Source organism: Phytophthora parasitica (genome assembly GCF_000247585.1).
Source record: "Phytophthora parasitica INRA-310 unplaced genomic scaffold supercont2.1, whole genome shotgun sequence".
NCBI lineage: Eukaryota > Oomycota > Peronosporomycetes > Peronosporales > Peronosporaceae > Phytophthora > Phytophthora nicotianae.
This window is the reverse complement of record NW_008634126.1, coordinates 4,564,609-4,579,242: the sequence shown is the minus strand read 5'-3', so window position 1 is coordinate 4,579,242 and position 14,634 is coordinate 4,564,609. Positions and strand designations below refer to the sequence as shown.

Below are 14,634 nucleotides of genomic sequence, written 5' to 3'. Positions count from 1 at the left end.
GGCATTGCATTTACTATGCTGGTAGGTGTCATCATTTTGCGTGCAGTTCATGCTGACGTCAGTCCGCAGCCCCGTGATTATACTCGACAAGAAAACACGCTTTCGGTGCCGGACGCCGTGTACGGTCGACCGCAGGCGTAGAAGCCCATGGGGGAAATGATGAGCAGTCCGGTTGTTTTTGCCTCCGTTCTGCTCTCAGTTCAATCTTACTGAGGTGGTGTTCGGGCAACTGAAGCGATGGCTATGTCTGCATGCTAATCTTGTGTTTAGCTTGTACCCTGAACAGGTACTGGAGGTTGCTATGCCACGGTGTCTTCGAGAGGATAACTACAGTGGAGTATCATTATTCTGTCATTGCGGCTACGGTGATGGCGGCTGAAACAACTCGGTGTTCCAGCAAGATTTAGAAGATCTACAATAAGAATGATCGTGGGGAGGCGGAAGGGAGGTGGTGGAGGGGTGGTTGGGAAGAATTCGAGCGTAGCGAGAGAGAAAAAAGTGAGCGTGTGTATTTTACCCTGAATTTTTCACTCATGTAATCGCGATCGTTTATATCATCGCTGGGTTCATTTGCAGTTTGGAATGAAGAAAGGAGACCTTCCAACAACATATTATGTTGTGGTACTCCAACGAGCGCTCGAATCTCCTGCACATTGGCAGATAGTTGGAGGTTAGAGGACCCGTTGATGCGTGCCGTGACAACTCGGAATTCAGGCTCCGCACCAGTCGACTGAGGCTCAGACAGCTTTGAGTCTAAATGCTGCATCTGTCTGAATGTAGCGCTTGTTGGTTGTGACGGCTCCGTACCACCCGGCTGTCTCGCATGGGTGATATCCCAGTAGGAACGGGCAATTGGGCCAACTTGAATATTGCTACGCTCTAGCAAGTACCTATCAATAGTGCTTGCTGCCTCTTGAAGACGACTTGAGGTCGCTCTCCGGAATCCAGAGCCTTGTACAGAAGCTTTTATTGCAGCAAACACGATCATGTCGATGATGAAAATCCCAGTGGTTTTTTTTTTTTTGCGCTTGTTAAAGTTGGATCTAGCAACATTAACGTAGTTTTTCCAGTTAGTAGCAGATAGACCAGCCTATTCGCTCTTTTATGCACCGAGGCTTGGCTTCAAGTTTATTGTCTCATCTCCTCTTGTAGTCTTCACCTTAAACTTTGTAGTGCAGGTGCAGCAAGCTTCTCTACCTCGACTTGCAACATATCAAATGAGTCTATACTCTCGTCGATCGTGAATGTTGGTCTTTCGATGGTGGCGTTGGTGTGACTTGTCTTGGTGATGAAGCCGACTTTGATGGAAACTCTAGTTTTAGTCATTGTGTCTTCAAGTGAGGAGTTGCTATTACGATGTGGTGGCCTCAGAATGCCGTCAAAGCATCAGACATTCGGCCCGATATAGATATAAAACTGTCTCTGCACCGATTTATAAATTAATCTTAGTGCATTAGTAGCATTATAAATATGACTGAAAGTAACTAAATCACCACCGAGAAGTCGAATTTATAAATAAATAGGTGCGTCTAATTCTATTTGCAGTCTAAATGACCGGACTTGTTATTCAATAAGACAAACAAAGCGGATCTTACAATAACATTAGCGATAATTAAAGAGTTTATTTATGACATATTTCTTAAACATTTTTTTTAAAATTTAAATGTGTTAATAATAGTCTTATTTAAGCATTCTACTGACGCAGGCTTCCTTTTAAAATAATTTGTGCATCGGATCACGACCAGAGGTATCCAGTACAACTTACTCAATTTAACCAAAAATATCCCTCACTTTACACCTCACATAAGCTGACAATGGAAAATAGGTTATGACAAAATACTGCAACAAAAGCCATTAGTTATAGTGCTTACCCACTATCTTGATAATTGTTTTGCGCCGGTTCTTACTCCATCGCATTCGCGTATGCCGCCATTCACAAGTGTTAGAATGCTTCATATACCCTCCGGATCTCTCTGACCGCTCTTTTGTTGTTGTCCATCGATTTATTCTTTCTGTTTTGATCAATAGAAAAAATCGATAAAGGAGGGTAATTAAGAAGATTACCGTAAACCACGGGCTTAGTGAGACGCACGGCATCAATGCAACAACTCGTAAAACGACAAACCGTTGAAATAAAAAGTTCATCATTTTTCAAATTTGTAGGGGTGACGCCCCTTCCAACGAAAAAAACATTTAAATCATCGTAAAACGAAAATTGCATTTACACGTTGACTACCTACTTTTCATCGCATACAACCGGAGCTTCGGTGCTGTCAGCTGCGGGGACGCGAAAACGACCGCTGACATGATCTATTTTAGCAGTCTATACAAAAAATAAAAACGTTTAGGAACAGTAAATAAAAATAATAAAGAAGCGTACCTTGCCTCTAAAGCAGGATGGCGAATACCAAGAGAAGAACGAGTTGATGGGTTGACGTAGCACCTGTTAGGCGCCTTCTGAGCTGCATCTTCTAGGGCTTTGCGGCTATTCTTCCATCGATACAGCGACGACCGATGGACAGATAACGCTTTTGCCGCTGCCGTGGCAGATCCAGCCTCGTCCAACAGCTCGAGTGCCTGTGTAAGTAGACGATGTTAATAAATATCAACCCTTTGGAGGGCGTATCCTTGAGTACCGCTCGTGTCACCCACAAATGGAGGAAAAATGCCCCTTTCATTATTTTTGTGTGTTGGATTCGCCTTTTCTACTTGAACTACAAGGATTTGCAGAATATTTGCTGTAGTACCGTAGTTTATGAAAGGGGGCAAAATGCCCCCTTTGATGGCCTAATGACTTGACCTTCTATACTATAATATAGCCAGGTCAAAAGTACCCGTTCGCGAAAGGGTTAAAATCGAATTGTATGCAGTGTTTCCATACCAAAATCTTCTTCCGATTCCTGTTTTTGGGCCTTCTCGGTATGATTGGCGCGCGAAAATAAGTAAAATTAGTGCCAGGAAGTCATTGTGACGGGAACGCACTCCTTCCAGTGGACCATCTCGTCTTACTTTTTACTATGTAAATATTTTTCCTAGGATTGTGAATTTTATTAACAACTAAACTTTCTACCAGTGTCGCACTGAGCTCGTGGTTTACGGTATATGGTTAAACGCATGGGCTGCAATAATGTCTCTGGTATGCTCCATACATGTAGTATTAGCCTGATAGTATGATAATTTAGGATATAAAGTTTCCATTCCGGTGTCTTTCTTTTAGATGTATATAACGTTAAATAACGGGTCCACAAAAAGGATCCGTTATTTGTCAGTGTACATGTTTTTAAACAAATATGAATATTTACAAGATGCCAAAACATGAACTGTCGATAACTAAATAAAAGAAAAGTGTAGAAAAAAACACTTTTCAAGAATTCGCCGTTCAAATATACCGATTTGTATGTCAATCGTCGTGCAGTGTGCACGGTGAATTCCCTGAATGCAAATATTCCAACTTTACAAAGACCAAGTAAATTCGCTATAATGAAAATTATAGCAGATATCTTCGTGCAAACTGCACTACGCGTATTTTGTTTTGTTTTTGAAAGGAAAAAAATAATAACAATTTGGGCCTCTTTGATTAAGTAGTAGCATTGTCAATACTATTTATCGGGTATTTTGGCTTCTCAGTTCTCTAGCTAGCGTCTTCCACGATAGCTGGTCCAACCTTCTTCCCCTACCTTTGCTCGACGATGAAGAGAAAGGAAGACGGTTAACAACCTGGGTAAAGAGAATTCCAGCCGAGTCCAAAGAGCTGTAGGCTCGGTGAATTTCGTCGTTAGATAGTAACGACTCGACATGCTTCATCAACCTTTGAAGCTCAGCTAGGCGAACTTCCATTGTTCTACTGGACATGTCGTGCTTTAACAAAACCCGCAGAGGTGGCTGTCCTGCGCACCAGTGCTGCCACGCTATACGAAGCGTTCCAGAAGGGAGCGTAAAATCTCTCGGGACGCGATGGAAACTGCCAGCCCACATGTAGAGTTCACATTGTGGGGTCACCAAGCTGGTACCAGTAGCAGGGACTTGCGCAACCGCTGTAGCCGGGGCGACTTCATTCATGACTGAGAGCGCTGAACGCGCAAGAACGGCTTCGAACGCCGATTCCAAAGCCTCCAGTGTCATTATGGATCCATGTATGTGCCGTTGAATTATGCGTTCAATAGTTTCCGCCATACTTTGGTGGATTTTGTCAACTTCTGCCTTATACTGAGCTAAGGTGACCATAATTCCGACATGAGGTGGAATACCAGATTGTGTGATGGGATCATTTTCTTGATAATTCCGGTAGAATACGCGCTGACGCAACCAGCCAAGTTGATTTTGAGCGGATGTTGAAAACAAAGGTGTCATAAATAATAAATGATTTGGAGGCAACTGAGCCCGCAAGTAGGAACTGTGGTACAATAACGAGGCTAGGCCGAATTGGCAAATCATCCTTAAACTTGGTGGTACACCAGGAAATACTACGTCCATAGTAATACGGAGGCGCTGCTCCAACTCACATTGTTCGTCAGTCTGGTTTGTAAGAGGGGCAAAAAATGGCGGCAAAGTAGCAAACTTAGGAGAATCGAAAGGAAGTCCAGCTACATAGCGACCGACAATCATGTCTCCTGCTGCCTCGAATCTTACATACTTGTTTTGAACTCCCGGAAGTGTCCAACCAGCCCTTAGACAGATAGCCGCAGCCGACGGTCCAGACGTAGAGCAACTGCTCACGTAAGTTGCGGCACCTTTCCTAGCTGAATGAGTCCCAAAATCATCTGATGTCAAATCAAACTGAACCAAAATGCTCTTCATGACATCACATTCCAGGTTTTTCTTTAGAATACTTAAGAAGCGGCTGTACTGATTGCCACCGGGAAATAGTTTGCCGTCTCCGTCAAATCCAAAAACTGAAAAATAAATTCCAAGTGCTAACACGGGACAAATATCAGGTATGGTGGGGTTGGCATACACGTGCCTGGGATCTCGCGGTCGACTACCGTCCTGGTCATTCTTCATATGAGCAAATGTAATTGTAATAGAATCTTCGCACCAAGATAGATTTGCATGTCGTATCGACTCGGCACTTTTTGCGCGACACATCAGATTCCAGCATATTATGAGAAAAGAATGACCAAAGATATGCTGCTTTTTTGGTCGAATTCAGCATTGTTTTCGCAACAGATCTGTACATTGAGAACGAGAAAGGTTCTTTACCCTCTCGCAATCGGGCATTTCGTTCCTGGGCTACTTGGGTCACAGTATGGTGAAGGCCCTTAAAAAATCGCTTCATCTGGGCATCGAAACCACTGGGCCGAGAATTGCCTGTTGTGTTGTAAAGATAAACAATAGCCGATCGAACAATGCCAAAGGTAGACTTCCCAGTCACACCACGTTGTTCCATCGAAGTGAGGTAGCGCATGCACTTTTGCGTTGTTAGCGTACTTCAGTCTATTGGACTCACTACAGGAGACGTGGCAAACCACTCCGCAATTGTGTCTGCATCAATCGTCTCGATATCACAAAACGAGATCGCGAAAAGTGACTGGCGGCGGTCCTCATCTGATGTCTCGTAAAGCCACTTGATAAAACGAGTAAGAGCTCGGAGATACACGTACTTTGTCGCACCAGCAGTAGTATTTCCAAGGACCTCCTCCACACGAGCATCAAGAACTTCCATCGCTACGACTTGTAAGTGTAAGTGACCCTTAAAATTAAATCAGAATATACTACCAAACAGCATAATATATTCGACGTGCAAGTTGCACGACGAATTCCATTTATCTATACTTTTCCTTTAATTTCAAAAAACTTTTTTCCTTTTAGAAACTACAGGTTTCTATCATACTTTTTTCGCTGCTGGTCATCGAAATGTGGCGCGTTCGACTAGCTGAACGACATCGTCTGCTCCATCGAAGCCGCAGATCCAAGCAGCCAAGCGCTTGCTCCCGGTGCCCCATGTCGACCCTCATGCCCGCCCCGCGCGCCGCCGTCTGCGTTATCGGCAATGAAGTCCTCACCGGAAAGGTCCAGCAAACGAATCATTTTATTCAGTCTTTCTAGAGTCCCTTTACTGCTTCTTCTTAAATATCTGTTTACCTTTTATCTGTAGACGCTGGATACCAACTCGCACTGGATCTCCAAGTTCATGTTCCGTCGGGGCATCGACCTCAAGCGCGTCGTGGTGATCCCCGATGAGGAGGAGACAATCGTGTCGACGGTGAGAGATTTGTCGCAAATGGTGGGCCCCAGTGGCTACGTGTTCACGACGGGAGGCATCGGACCTACCCACGACGACATCACCTACGAGAGTGTGGTACGTCAGCTTTGCTTCAAATGATTGTTATCCTGGTAGATAATCTTTTCATTGTTATTGCTGTATTTGTGATAGGCAAAGGCTTTTGATCGTGGTGTTGAGTATCATACAGCTACACTTAAAGGACTGGAAGATGCTATGGCGAACCGTGGAGGAGAAATGACGGAGGGACGTAAGAGGATGGCGATGCTGCCTGCTGGATGCCAGACGTTGACGACGGAGTTCTGGACGCCTATCGCTGTTGTCGAGAACGTGTATATTTTACCTGGCATCCCGTCGATGGTGCGCTCGATGCTCACGTCGAACGAAGATCACTTCGTTGGTGTACCCATCTTCCGCGCAATCGTAAGTACTACATAGCATCTGAAACTTCAGTTACGCAGTGTGTAAAACCCACTTTCTGCTGCTCCACAGGTTAAAACCATGAGGTTGGAAGGTGACATTGCGACTCAGTTGACAGTGGTGCAGAACGCACACCCGAACATCGCGATCGGCAGCTACATCAACCTAACGAAGGACGAGACAGGAGTGCGAGACACGAGCTTCAACACGCGCCTTTCAATTGAAGGACGCAACGGAGCTGAAGTCAAGGAAGTTAGCGACGAACTCGCGAGTCTCTTCGATGGCGAGCTCATGGTTTCTTCCGACAATTAAATGCTCACGTCTTTGTGAATATCTGATCTTAGAACCTGAAAATTTACGTAACCCGAGACAAATGTTGTATTTTGTTTTGACATTTTCTACCTTACGCCGAGCTGAGCATCGAGTTAAGTACGTGGTGCAGCAGTGTGTACTGCGAGTCACGGAGCTCCATCGGCACGCTGTTGAGTCCTGTCTGCAATTCCTGGAGAACACTCGTCACAAAACCCGCGATCGTTTGATCACGCACGTCCATCACTAGGAGCGACTCACGCAGCCAGTTCAGCTTCGTCTCTAGATCATCAACCAGGTCAGCACCCAATTGCTGAACCAGGCACAAAATCAGCATCTGCGAGAGCTTGGGCGGCCGGCTACTGAGAACAAGTCGAGGATCGCACTGCTGACACGTGAACGCCACAAGGTTGACGTTTTGAGCACCAAGTGCGAACTTAAACGCTTCTTCCCAATCGTTACGTGACAGACAGTCCAGCACAGTGTTCTTCTGAGCCTCCAGCTGAATCTCCTCCGCAGACTTGGCAGCGGGGACTATTGCTCCACCTACAGCTCCAGCATTAACAGCTGAGCTCAGTTCCTCCACCTGCCGGGACAAGCTTTCCACCACCTTCGTTAGCTGCTCCAACTGACTTGCGACCTTCGCGTTGCTGGTGCTTTGTCCACTGCTCTCGAATGCACTCCGTGTACCCTGCACAAACGTGTCGTTAATCTGCTCAAACATCTTCTGGGTAGCAGCCTGGAAAGACGGGATCAAGATGTCCTGGAAACATTCACGGAACGACTCGCGCACGGGCTGACGAACATCTTCCACTACGCGCTGTACCATATCATCGACGCCATTTGCAAGTTGGTCAGGTAGCGTGGTTGCCAGGGAATCATCCAGCTTCTGCTCCATCAATGGGATCAGTTTCTCACTAATCACATGCTGGAATCCATTCTGCACAGGCTTCATAAAGTTGTTCTCCATCGTGTGCAACACAATACGTCCCATAGCTGGCACCAGCACTGACTGCAGCTGTTTCTGGATGGACTTCTCCACTTGAGTCGACACTTGCGCTGTCAGGTGGTTGCCCAGAGTGCCCATAACTACACGCATTTGTTCACGGAGCTCTTCATCGCGTTGGAGCTGAGCCGCCTCCATACGGCGAAGCGAAGCAAGAAGCGTCTGCTGTTGCGTTTCGCTTGCCGTGTCGTCGATGGACGGGTCGTACTGCACTGACGCTTCATCTTGGAAAGCACGAACGGAGGAGGACGGAGAGGAGCGGTTGTAGAAGCGCAAGTTAGGCAGCATCCCATCGTCACCAGTCACCGACGACGCTGAGACTGAGGCTGCATCGTCACCAGTAGCTAGATGCAGCGACCGAGCACCAGTGCTACGGGTGCTTCGCGTACTCCGACCACCTGGCGACGACGGAGTTCGCGGAAGGCCGTTGGGACCAGAGCGAAGAGGGACATGTTGATCAGTATTGCTACTCTCTTCTTCGTCTTCTTCTTCAGGGGCTTGAGCATCAATTTCAGTCTCAGGAGCAGAGATCGCAGGCGCGGCACGTGGAGACTCGGCTGTGGTCTGGTATTCTCCTTCAGTCGTCACCGCACCGACCGTTTGTCCGACGTTCTCGCCAGTCTCGACTTCGTCTTCTAGCGATCCGCGCACACCAGGCATGTAGCATTCCCTAGCGCCCACGTGATACCGCTGAATAGCTTGCGTCTGCAGACAGTAGAGCTGCATAGTGAAGTTAAGGCCACCTAGAGCTGAGGTCACATCACTGCCATCTCGTGCGGGCTGGCTTTGACTCGAACGGTTCAGCAAGCCCATGCTCAGCACTGGATAAGCTAGCGCGAACTCAGTGACATTATCGAAGCGTCGTGGTGTGCGGGCGTCCGAGCTGGGGGCCAGATGGAAAGCGTACACCACTGGCTTAGATCGGTCGGCCACGAACAGGAATTGCGTTGTCGGGTCCAGTATCGTCTCGTGGAACAGCGACGAGTCTCCCCTGGTCTCGTCACGCAGCGTCACCGTCTGGTAGCACACAGGAGGCGTATTCTCCGTCAGCGCCGCATTCCACAACGATAACTTGGTGTTGGCCTCACCACTGATCAGAAGACCAGGCTGGTTCAAGAAGTTGCCTCCATAGAAGTGCAGACTGTTGACAGCTTCACCGCTGAACGGCTCGAAGCGCTGGATAAACTCGGCTGGTTGACCTGGAAGTCGGTCCTGCACGCGATACACTTGCACAAAGCCATCACTGCCAGCCGTCACAACGCACTCGCCATTACCAGGCGAGAACGCCATGTCATTGATCTGACCAGACGTCTGGCCGCACACAACACTGATGTCGTACAAGTTCTCGGCGCCTGTGCCGTCAGCATCCACGTCCGACAAGTCCGCAATCAACACCACACTGCCACTGGCAATAGCGATCTTGTTCGAGTCTGACGGGTGCCACTTCACACGCTGAGCCTGTGTAGGCACCAATTTGATCAGCTCACGACTCATCGGGTCGTTCTGGATGGCCCAAATGGCAATATGGTGGTCCGTTCCGGAACTTAACAATAAATCCGACTTGCTGTTAAAGAACGCCAGCTCCGTGACCGCGTGGTGCTCGTGTTTCCGGAGCAACAACCTGTCCACTGAACTCTGGCTGATCACACGGATCAATCCGTTCCTAATCGGGTACGAAATAAAGTGCTCGTTCACTGAGATCAAGTTTCCCAGTTGTGAGGTCCGTTCCGAGTTGTAGAGCGTGATCGGCATGACTTCTAGAGACCTGCTGTCGCCGCTTTCTCCACGTGGCTGGTATTCTATGTTCTCTCCACTGAGTCTCACTCCTGGAGGTGACGTGGGGGCGTCAGCAGCGCCGAATCCTGCGGTACCTGCTCGTCTAGGGGAGCCTGTCAATGAGCTGGAGGCGGATCCACCTGCTCCGTTGCTGCGACTGCCATCCACAGAGACTGTAGTGGCACTGCGTGGAGCAGAAGGATACACTCCTCCACCGGTGGAAGAGAGACTGGGTACTGGCTGGAACTGGGAGAAGGAAGAGGAGAACGGAGTTGATCGGGGCGGTATGTAGGCCATGTGAATTGGTAGATTCTGCTGGAACTGAGGCAACATCGAGCTCGGAGCGCTCATGGGAGGCATGGGACGCATGTGGTTGCTAGTCACTGGCATGGAGCTCGAGGATGAGGCCAGAAACTGCTGTAGGAACTGGTTCGGACTGCTCATGGGCTGAGGAGGAGGCACAGGAGGAAGCTGCTGCTGATGCTGGAGCAATTGATGCAGCGGATTGCTCTGCGTCACCTCGGGGGAGACCTGATCAAGCAGCGAAAAGCGGCCTGGAACGAGAGGATTTACGTCACAAATGCGGGTTAGTGGCATGATTTCCCCTCCATATAGGGAACGCTGGAGGATTGTCGGGTGAACCCACCTGCGCTGGGGTTGGGAGGCATGGGGGCGCTGCCTGGAGGTGGTGGCGCAAGACCGCTGCTCGCCGTGCTGCTGTTGCGGCTGTGGCCGCTGTCGCTGCGTGCGCTCATCCTGGAGACGTCGGGGGATCGAAACGTGGAAGAGGCAAGATGCGCTGTGGGCGGAACGCTTTCAAGGGGATTGAGGTCAGGAGGGGCGACAACCGGGTTTGGCTCGGAGTTGGGAACGTCATCCCTCCTGGTCAGATTAGTAATTTGTTTTGTAAATTGCATCTCTAGTATAACTTCTCGGTGGTCGACATTTGGATACATGTTGACAGCATGATGCTGGTAAATCTCTGTGCCTTCGGTCCTTGTCGGTGCAATGACGAATACCACTGGCAGTATCGCTGGTGGAAGTGCTGGTTACATTTTGAGCAAGCGCGGAGAAGCTAAGAGATAATAGAGAGAGCTCTAGGGAACTGGCTGGGCTCATGACGAACTTGTTGACGTGTTTCAAAGTCCCCCTCTTAACTTGTCGCGTGACACCGTATCGGACAGACACGGTCAGATTTTTGCTTACGGTAGATGGATTCTGGGAACACTAGCACGGACAACAAGCTTTTGTTCTCGATTGGCGCCGGTATGCATTCAACTCATGGTTCATCGACAGTGATGATTCATCAACATTGATGATTTATCAACCATACCATGCAAGACAGCTCTCTGAACGCAACACGGTATTGTATTTAACATGTATATAATGTATCACAGGTAATTCAACCATAGTGTTGACACGCTAATCAATACCCCAAGTGTCCCGTAAAATCGCTTTTTAGAGTCGAAACGATGTGTAAAATACCGTCACTTCCCTTTCAGCCTTCATGTGGCATCTGCGGCACAGCATTCTTCGATCTTCTCGCAGCACCTCATCCCTCTTTGCTCGCTCCATGACTTCAACCGCCCCCGTATCTGCCCCACGCGCTGCCGTCTGCGTCATTGCCAATGAAGTTCTCACTGGAAAGGTACCGTGACGGATGCTTGCGAGATCTCTTTGCCTTTCTTGCGCTAACGTCTACTGCTTCTCAGACACTCGACACCAATTCCAACTTCATCGCCAAGCTCATGTTCCGTCGAGGTGTCGATCTCAAGCGCGTCGTCGTCATACCCGACGAGGAGGACGCTATCATCAAGACAGTCAAGGAGCTGTCGGATTTCGTGGGTCCCAGTGGCTACGTCTTCACAACGGGAGGCATCGGACCCACCCACGACGACATCACCTACGAGAGTATCGTACGGAAAAATCTTCATGTGTTTCAGTGAGTTAGTATTCTCATGTTTGTTGCTGATGTTAGGCGAAAGCATTCGGAGTTGGGATTGAGCTCCACGAGCCAACGTTTGCTGCGATGAAGAAGTTTGCAGAGGAAAAATACCCCACCATTCCGTTCGACGATAGTGTCAAGCGTATGGCGATTCTGCCAGTGGGCTGCAAGCTGCTTCCATCGTCTGGATGGACTCCGATTGCCGTTGTGCACAATGTGTATATCTTGCCGGGAATTCCATCCATGGTCAAGAACATGCTGACTATTAACGAAGAACACTTTGTCGGTGTTCCCATCCACCGCGTGATTGTACGTTTGTTTGCTTCATTGATTATCGAAGATGTATAAGAGCTAACAGGAACTCCTGCTGCAGGTGAACACTCTCGAGTACGAAGGTGCACTCGCAGGCTCTCTTAAGAAGGTACAAAATGAGCATCCGAACGTCATTCTGGGCAGCTACGTGAACCTGACGGAGGAAAAAACCGGAACGCGCGACGCAAGCTTTAACACACGCCTGACAGTGGAAGGCCGTGACGCCGATGAAGTAAAGCAGGTTGGGGACAAGCTGATTGAGCTTTACAAGGGTAAGATCGCGGACCCCGGCACAGCGGTGTAGCGTCGTACACGTACGCTTATGTAGTTTGCTGACTGTACTCTTGTCACGAATACACAAACTTGACTGAAATCACCACATACAACACAACGTGCTGTAACGCTTTCAGCCTTTCCTAAGCCTAGAGACTTTCTACGCTTTTCGTGCATGACTGTGCATGCAGCTCACATTCACTCTACACTGTAAGAAGTCGATGGTCGCAGTGAAAGCATTCCTCGCGGTTGTTACTGCAGCAATGACTGGGAACTTCTTATCTGCATCTGCCGCGTACGTCAACATGGCGACGGCATACAGCCCGATGCACTCACTGGACTACCCACTAGGCAGCGAGGTGCTCGACCAAAGCAAACTGGCAGCATCGATCGACACTGATCTTGCTATGATTTCGAAGTACTTCACGCACGCTCGCACCTACTACGCGCAGTATTACGGCGTGTCTGTGGCTAAATACGCGGCCAAGAACAACGTGAAGCTGCATCTGGGCATATTCATGACAAGCGAGTCGTGGCAATCGGCTGAAATTGACAACGCAGTAGCCGCCGTGCAGAACTACCCGGGTACAGTTGAAGCAATTCTCGTGGGCAACGAAAACCTGATGAATGGCGTGAAAGCGGCAGATATTCTCAGCATCGTGTCTACGATTAAATCGCGCTTGGGTGCTCAATTGGCAGCTACTGTCAAATTTGGTACGGTCCAGCGAATCACCGAGTACTTGAGCTCTGCGTACGCCGACGAGACTGCAAGATTGGAGGCTAACCTCGACATCCTGGGCGTGACGATCTACCCGTTCTTCGACTCAGCGTACAATTCCAGCGTCCCGACAGCGATTCTAGACGGAGCTTGGAACTCTATGGCTCAAAAGTTCCCTTCAAGCAAAATGGTACTGTCAGAGACCGGGTTTCCCACGGATGGATCCCCTTCGACAGTGTCTGGCGTATCGCCATCGCTCACCGAATCGGTTCACTTTTACAAAGCTGTGGCTAACTGGGTGCCTTCAACTGCTGCGAGTGCCTCATCAGCGTCGCTGAAGTTTTGGTTTTCCTTCTTCGATCGTCGACCCGATGATAACTCGATGGGCGTGGAGCTGGAGAAACATTTTGGGTTGTTCACCTACGATCGCCTCGCCAAAAGTACTGATCCGGACTACCCGTGTCTGTTGAGTGCTACTGTGACTCCAACGACGGTGCACCGACAAGCTCCCCAACATCGACACCAACAACCAAGGGCAATGGTAAACCTAGTTCGGCGCCGACAACAAAGCCCAAGAGTAAACCTGGTCTTCGTTGACTGTAAAGTTTCGAAGCGTCTAAACTTAGAAGACCAACTACATGTAGTCTCATCAACGATGACTGCATATTGCAGAAACGACGTAGCCAAGAAGCACCACACGAACAACATAGAACGCATCTTGAAGACCTACAGCAACTGCTCAATAACGTATTTGCGACTTTATGGGAAAAGCTCGCAACATCGCGGCTCAAAGCGGCTAAGTTTTTATCTTCACGCAACGATAACAAGATCTTTGATATGAATTGTCAAGTACCCACCGTCATACGGAATTTCATTACAAAGACGGAACCTCAGAGTCCAATGGGTGTTACATATTTTCACAGAAAGACACAAGACATCGTCTAGCGTCTTCATGCATATGAGGCTTCTATAGGAAAATAATACTTAAAACAAAATAGGAGGCCACCTTTCATCATCTAGGATGACTGCATTTTGATTAACGGTGTACTGAAGGCTACAGTTGTCAAAAGCTTAATTATCGAGAACAATTTTACTTGAGCGAGAGAACCGTGATTACGTCCACCAAAATGCATAGCGACATTGGTATAAGTTGACCTGCATTGGCTACAGGCAAATGCTCGTGTATCCACCCTTCGATTGCAAACGGACATCTCAAATCGCAAACACGGCAAAGGAGCAAAGCGCAAAGCTTTCAGGAGTGCCTAGGCGTCAACAAGATTTGTCCCGGCCTAGTCCAATACAGACTTCAAGACTTGATCAAGAGCACACACCCACCACTTTCCGCATAATCAAGTAAGAACGGTAAACCGCCGTCATCATGACCCATACAAAGTTGGCGGGGCAAGAAACAGGAATGTAGCCAGATAAAAGAGTGACTAGTATCACAATCTGAGTTACTTGACATTTGTAAGTCAGCTTTTACGAACATGACTACTAGTATTATAGATAGATTATTGAATACGGCAAACCGAATTTGCATCCATATACGTATGCGTAGTTCGCGTTCTGTAATAATACGCGGGCTTGGCCTCATCGCTTGGATGACAGCTCTCCTGTTGACGAGTTTCGTTGTTTGAAAGCCACGTCCTCCAGAT

The 14,634-nt window shown here is 48.4% G+C and overlaps 5 protein-coding genes across 7 annotated transcripts; 3 read left to right on the top strand and 2 right to left on the bottom strand.

Moving 5' to 3' along the window:
- Positions 1-360: 360 nt before the first annotated feature.
- PPTG_20862 (hypothetical protein) lies at positions 361-1,933 on the bottom strand (the record flags this gene model as incomplete). The annotated part of the gene is made up of 4 exons (XM_008893062.1): positions 361-375; positions 626-879; positions 1,230-1,348; positions 1,908-1,933. The coding sequence occupies 4 exons, from the start codon at positions 1,931-1,933 to the stop codon at positions 361-363; spliced, it is 414 nt and encodes a 137-aa protein (XP_008891310.1).
- A 3,873-nt stretch (positions 1,934-5,806) lies between these two features.
- PPTG_01185 (hypothetical protein) lies at positions 5,807-7,020 on the top strand. 3 transcript variants are annotated; one of them, XM_008892796.1, is made up of 4 exons: positions 5,807-6,009; positions 6,095-6,298; positions 6,374-6,643; positions 6,713-7,020. In XM_008892796.1, the coding sequence occupies exons 1-4, from the start codon at positions 5,854-5,856 to the stop codon at positions 6,950-6,952; spliced, it is 870 nt and encodes a 289-aa protein (XP_008891044.1). In that variant the 5' UTR covers positions 5,807-5,853; the 3' UTR covers positions 6,953-7,020. The 3 variants fall into 3 exon arrangements, with proteins under 3 accessions (XP_008891044.1, XP_008891045.1, XP_008891046.1); XM_008892797.1 differs by having other exon boundaries at positions 6,374-7,020; XM_008892798.1 differs by having other exon boundaries at positions 5,807-6,298.
- PPTG_01184 (hypothetical protein) lies at positions 6,896-10,602 on the bottom strand. The gene is made up of 2 exons (XM_008892795.1): positions 10,378-10,602; positions 6,896-10,285 (listed from the first exon to the last, which is right to left on the bottom strand). Exons 1-2 carry the CDS (start codon positions 10,484-10,486, stop codon positions 7,044-7,046), a joined length of 3,351 nt encoding a protein of 1,116 aa, XP_008891043.1. The 5' UTR covers positions 10,487-10,602; the 3' UTR covers positions 6,896-7,043.
- A 597-nt stretch (positions 10,603-11,199) lies between these two features.
- PPTG_01183 (hypothetical protein) lies at positions 11,200-12,411 on the top strand. Its single transcript, XM_008892794.1, has 4 exons — positions 11,200-11,379; positions 11,444-11,647; positions 11,710-11,985; positions 12,050-12,411. Exons 1-4 carry the CDS (start codon positions 11,239-11,241, stop codon positions 12,290-12,292), a joined length of 864 nt encoding a protein of 287 aa, XP_008891042.1. The 5' UTR covers positions 11,200-11,238; the 3' UTR covers positions 12,293-12,411.
- A 23-nt stretch (positions 12,412-12,434) lies between these two features.
- Positions 12,435-13,935, top strand: PPTG_01182 (hypothetical protein). The gene has a single exon (XM_008892793.1). The coding sequence runs from the start codon at positions 12,447-12,449 to the stop codon at positions 13,818-13,820; it is 1,374 nt and encodes a 457-aa protein (XP_008891041.1). The 5' UTR covers positions 12,435-12,446; the 3' UTR covers positions 13,821-13,935.
- The last annotated feature ends 699 nt before the right edge of the window (positions 13,936-14,634 follow it).

Excerpts from the sequence above, each read along its gene's own strand:
- PPTG_01185 (XM_008892796.1), top strand. The coding sequence starts at position 5,854 with ATGTGGCGCGTTCGACTAGCTGAACGACATCGTCTGCTCCATCGAAGC. Across the intron at positions 6,010-6,094 it reads ATGAAGTCCTCACCGGAAAG|ACGCTGGATACCAACTCGCA; the intron begins GTCCAGCAAACG and ends TTTTATCTGTAG. Across the intron at positions 6,299-6,373 it reads ACATCACCTACGAGAGTGTG|GCAAAGGCTTTTGATCGTGG; the intron begins GTACGTCAGCTT and ends TATTTGTGATAG.
- PPTG_01184 (XM_008892795.1), bottom strand. The coding sequence starts at position 10,486 with ATGAGCGCACGCAGCGACAGCGGCCACAGCCGCAACAGCAGCACGGCG. Across the intron at positions 10,286-10,377 it reads GCCTCCCAACCCCAGCGCAG|GCCGCTTTTCGCTGCTTGAT; the intron begins GTGGGTTCACCC and ends CTCTCGTTCCAG.
- PPTG_01183 (XM_008892794.1), top strand. The coding sequence starts at position 11,239 with ATGTGGCATCTGCGGCACAGCATTCTTCGATCTTCTCGCAGCACCTCA. Across the intron at positions 11,648-11,709 it reads ACATCACCTACGAGAGTATC|GCGAAAGCATTCGGAGTTGG; the intron begins GTACGGAAAAAT and ends TGCTGATGTTAG. Across the intron at positions 11,986-12,049 it reads TTCCCATCCACCGCGTGATT|GTGAACACTCTCGAGTACGA; the intron begins GTACGTTTGTTT and ends CTCCTGCTGCAG.
- PPTG_01182 (XM_008892793.1), top strand. The coding sequence starts at position 12,447 with ATGCAGCTCACATTCACTCTACACTGTAAGAAGTCGATGGTCGCAGTG.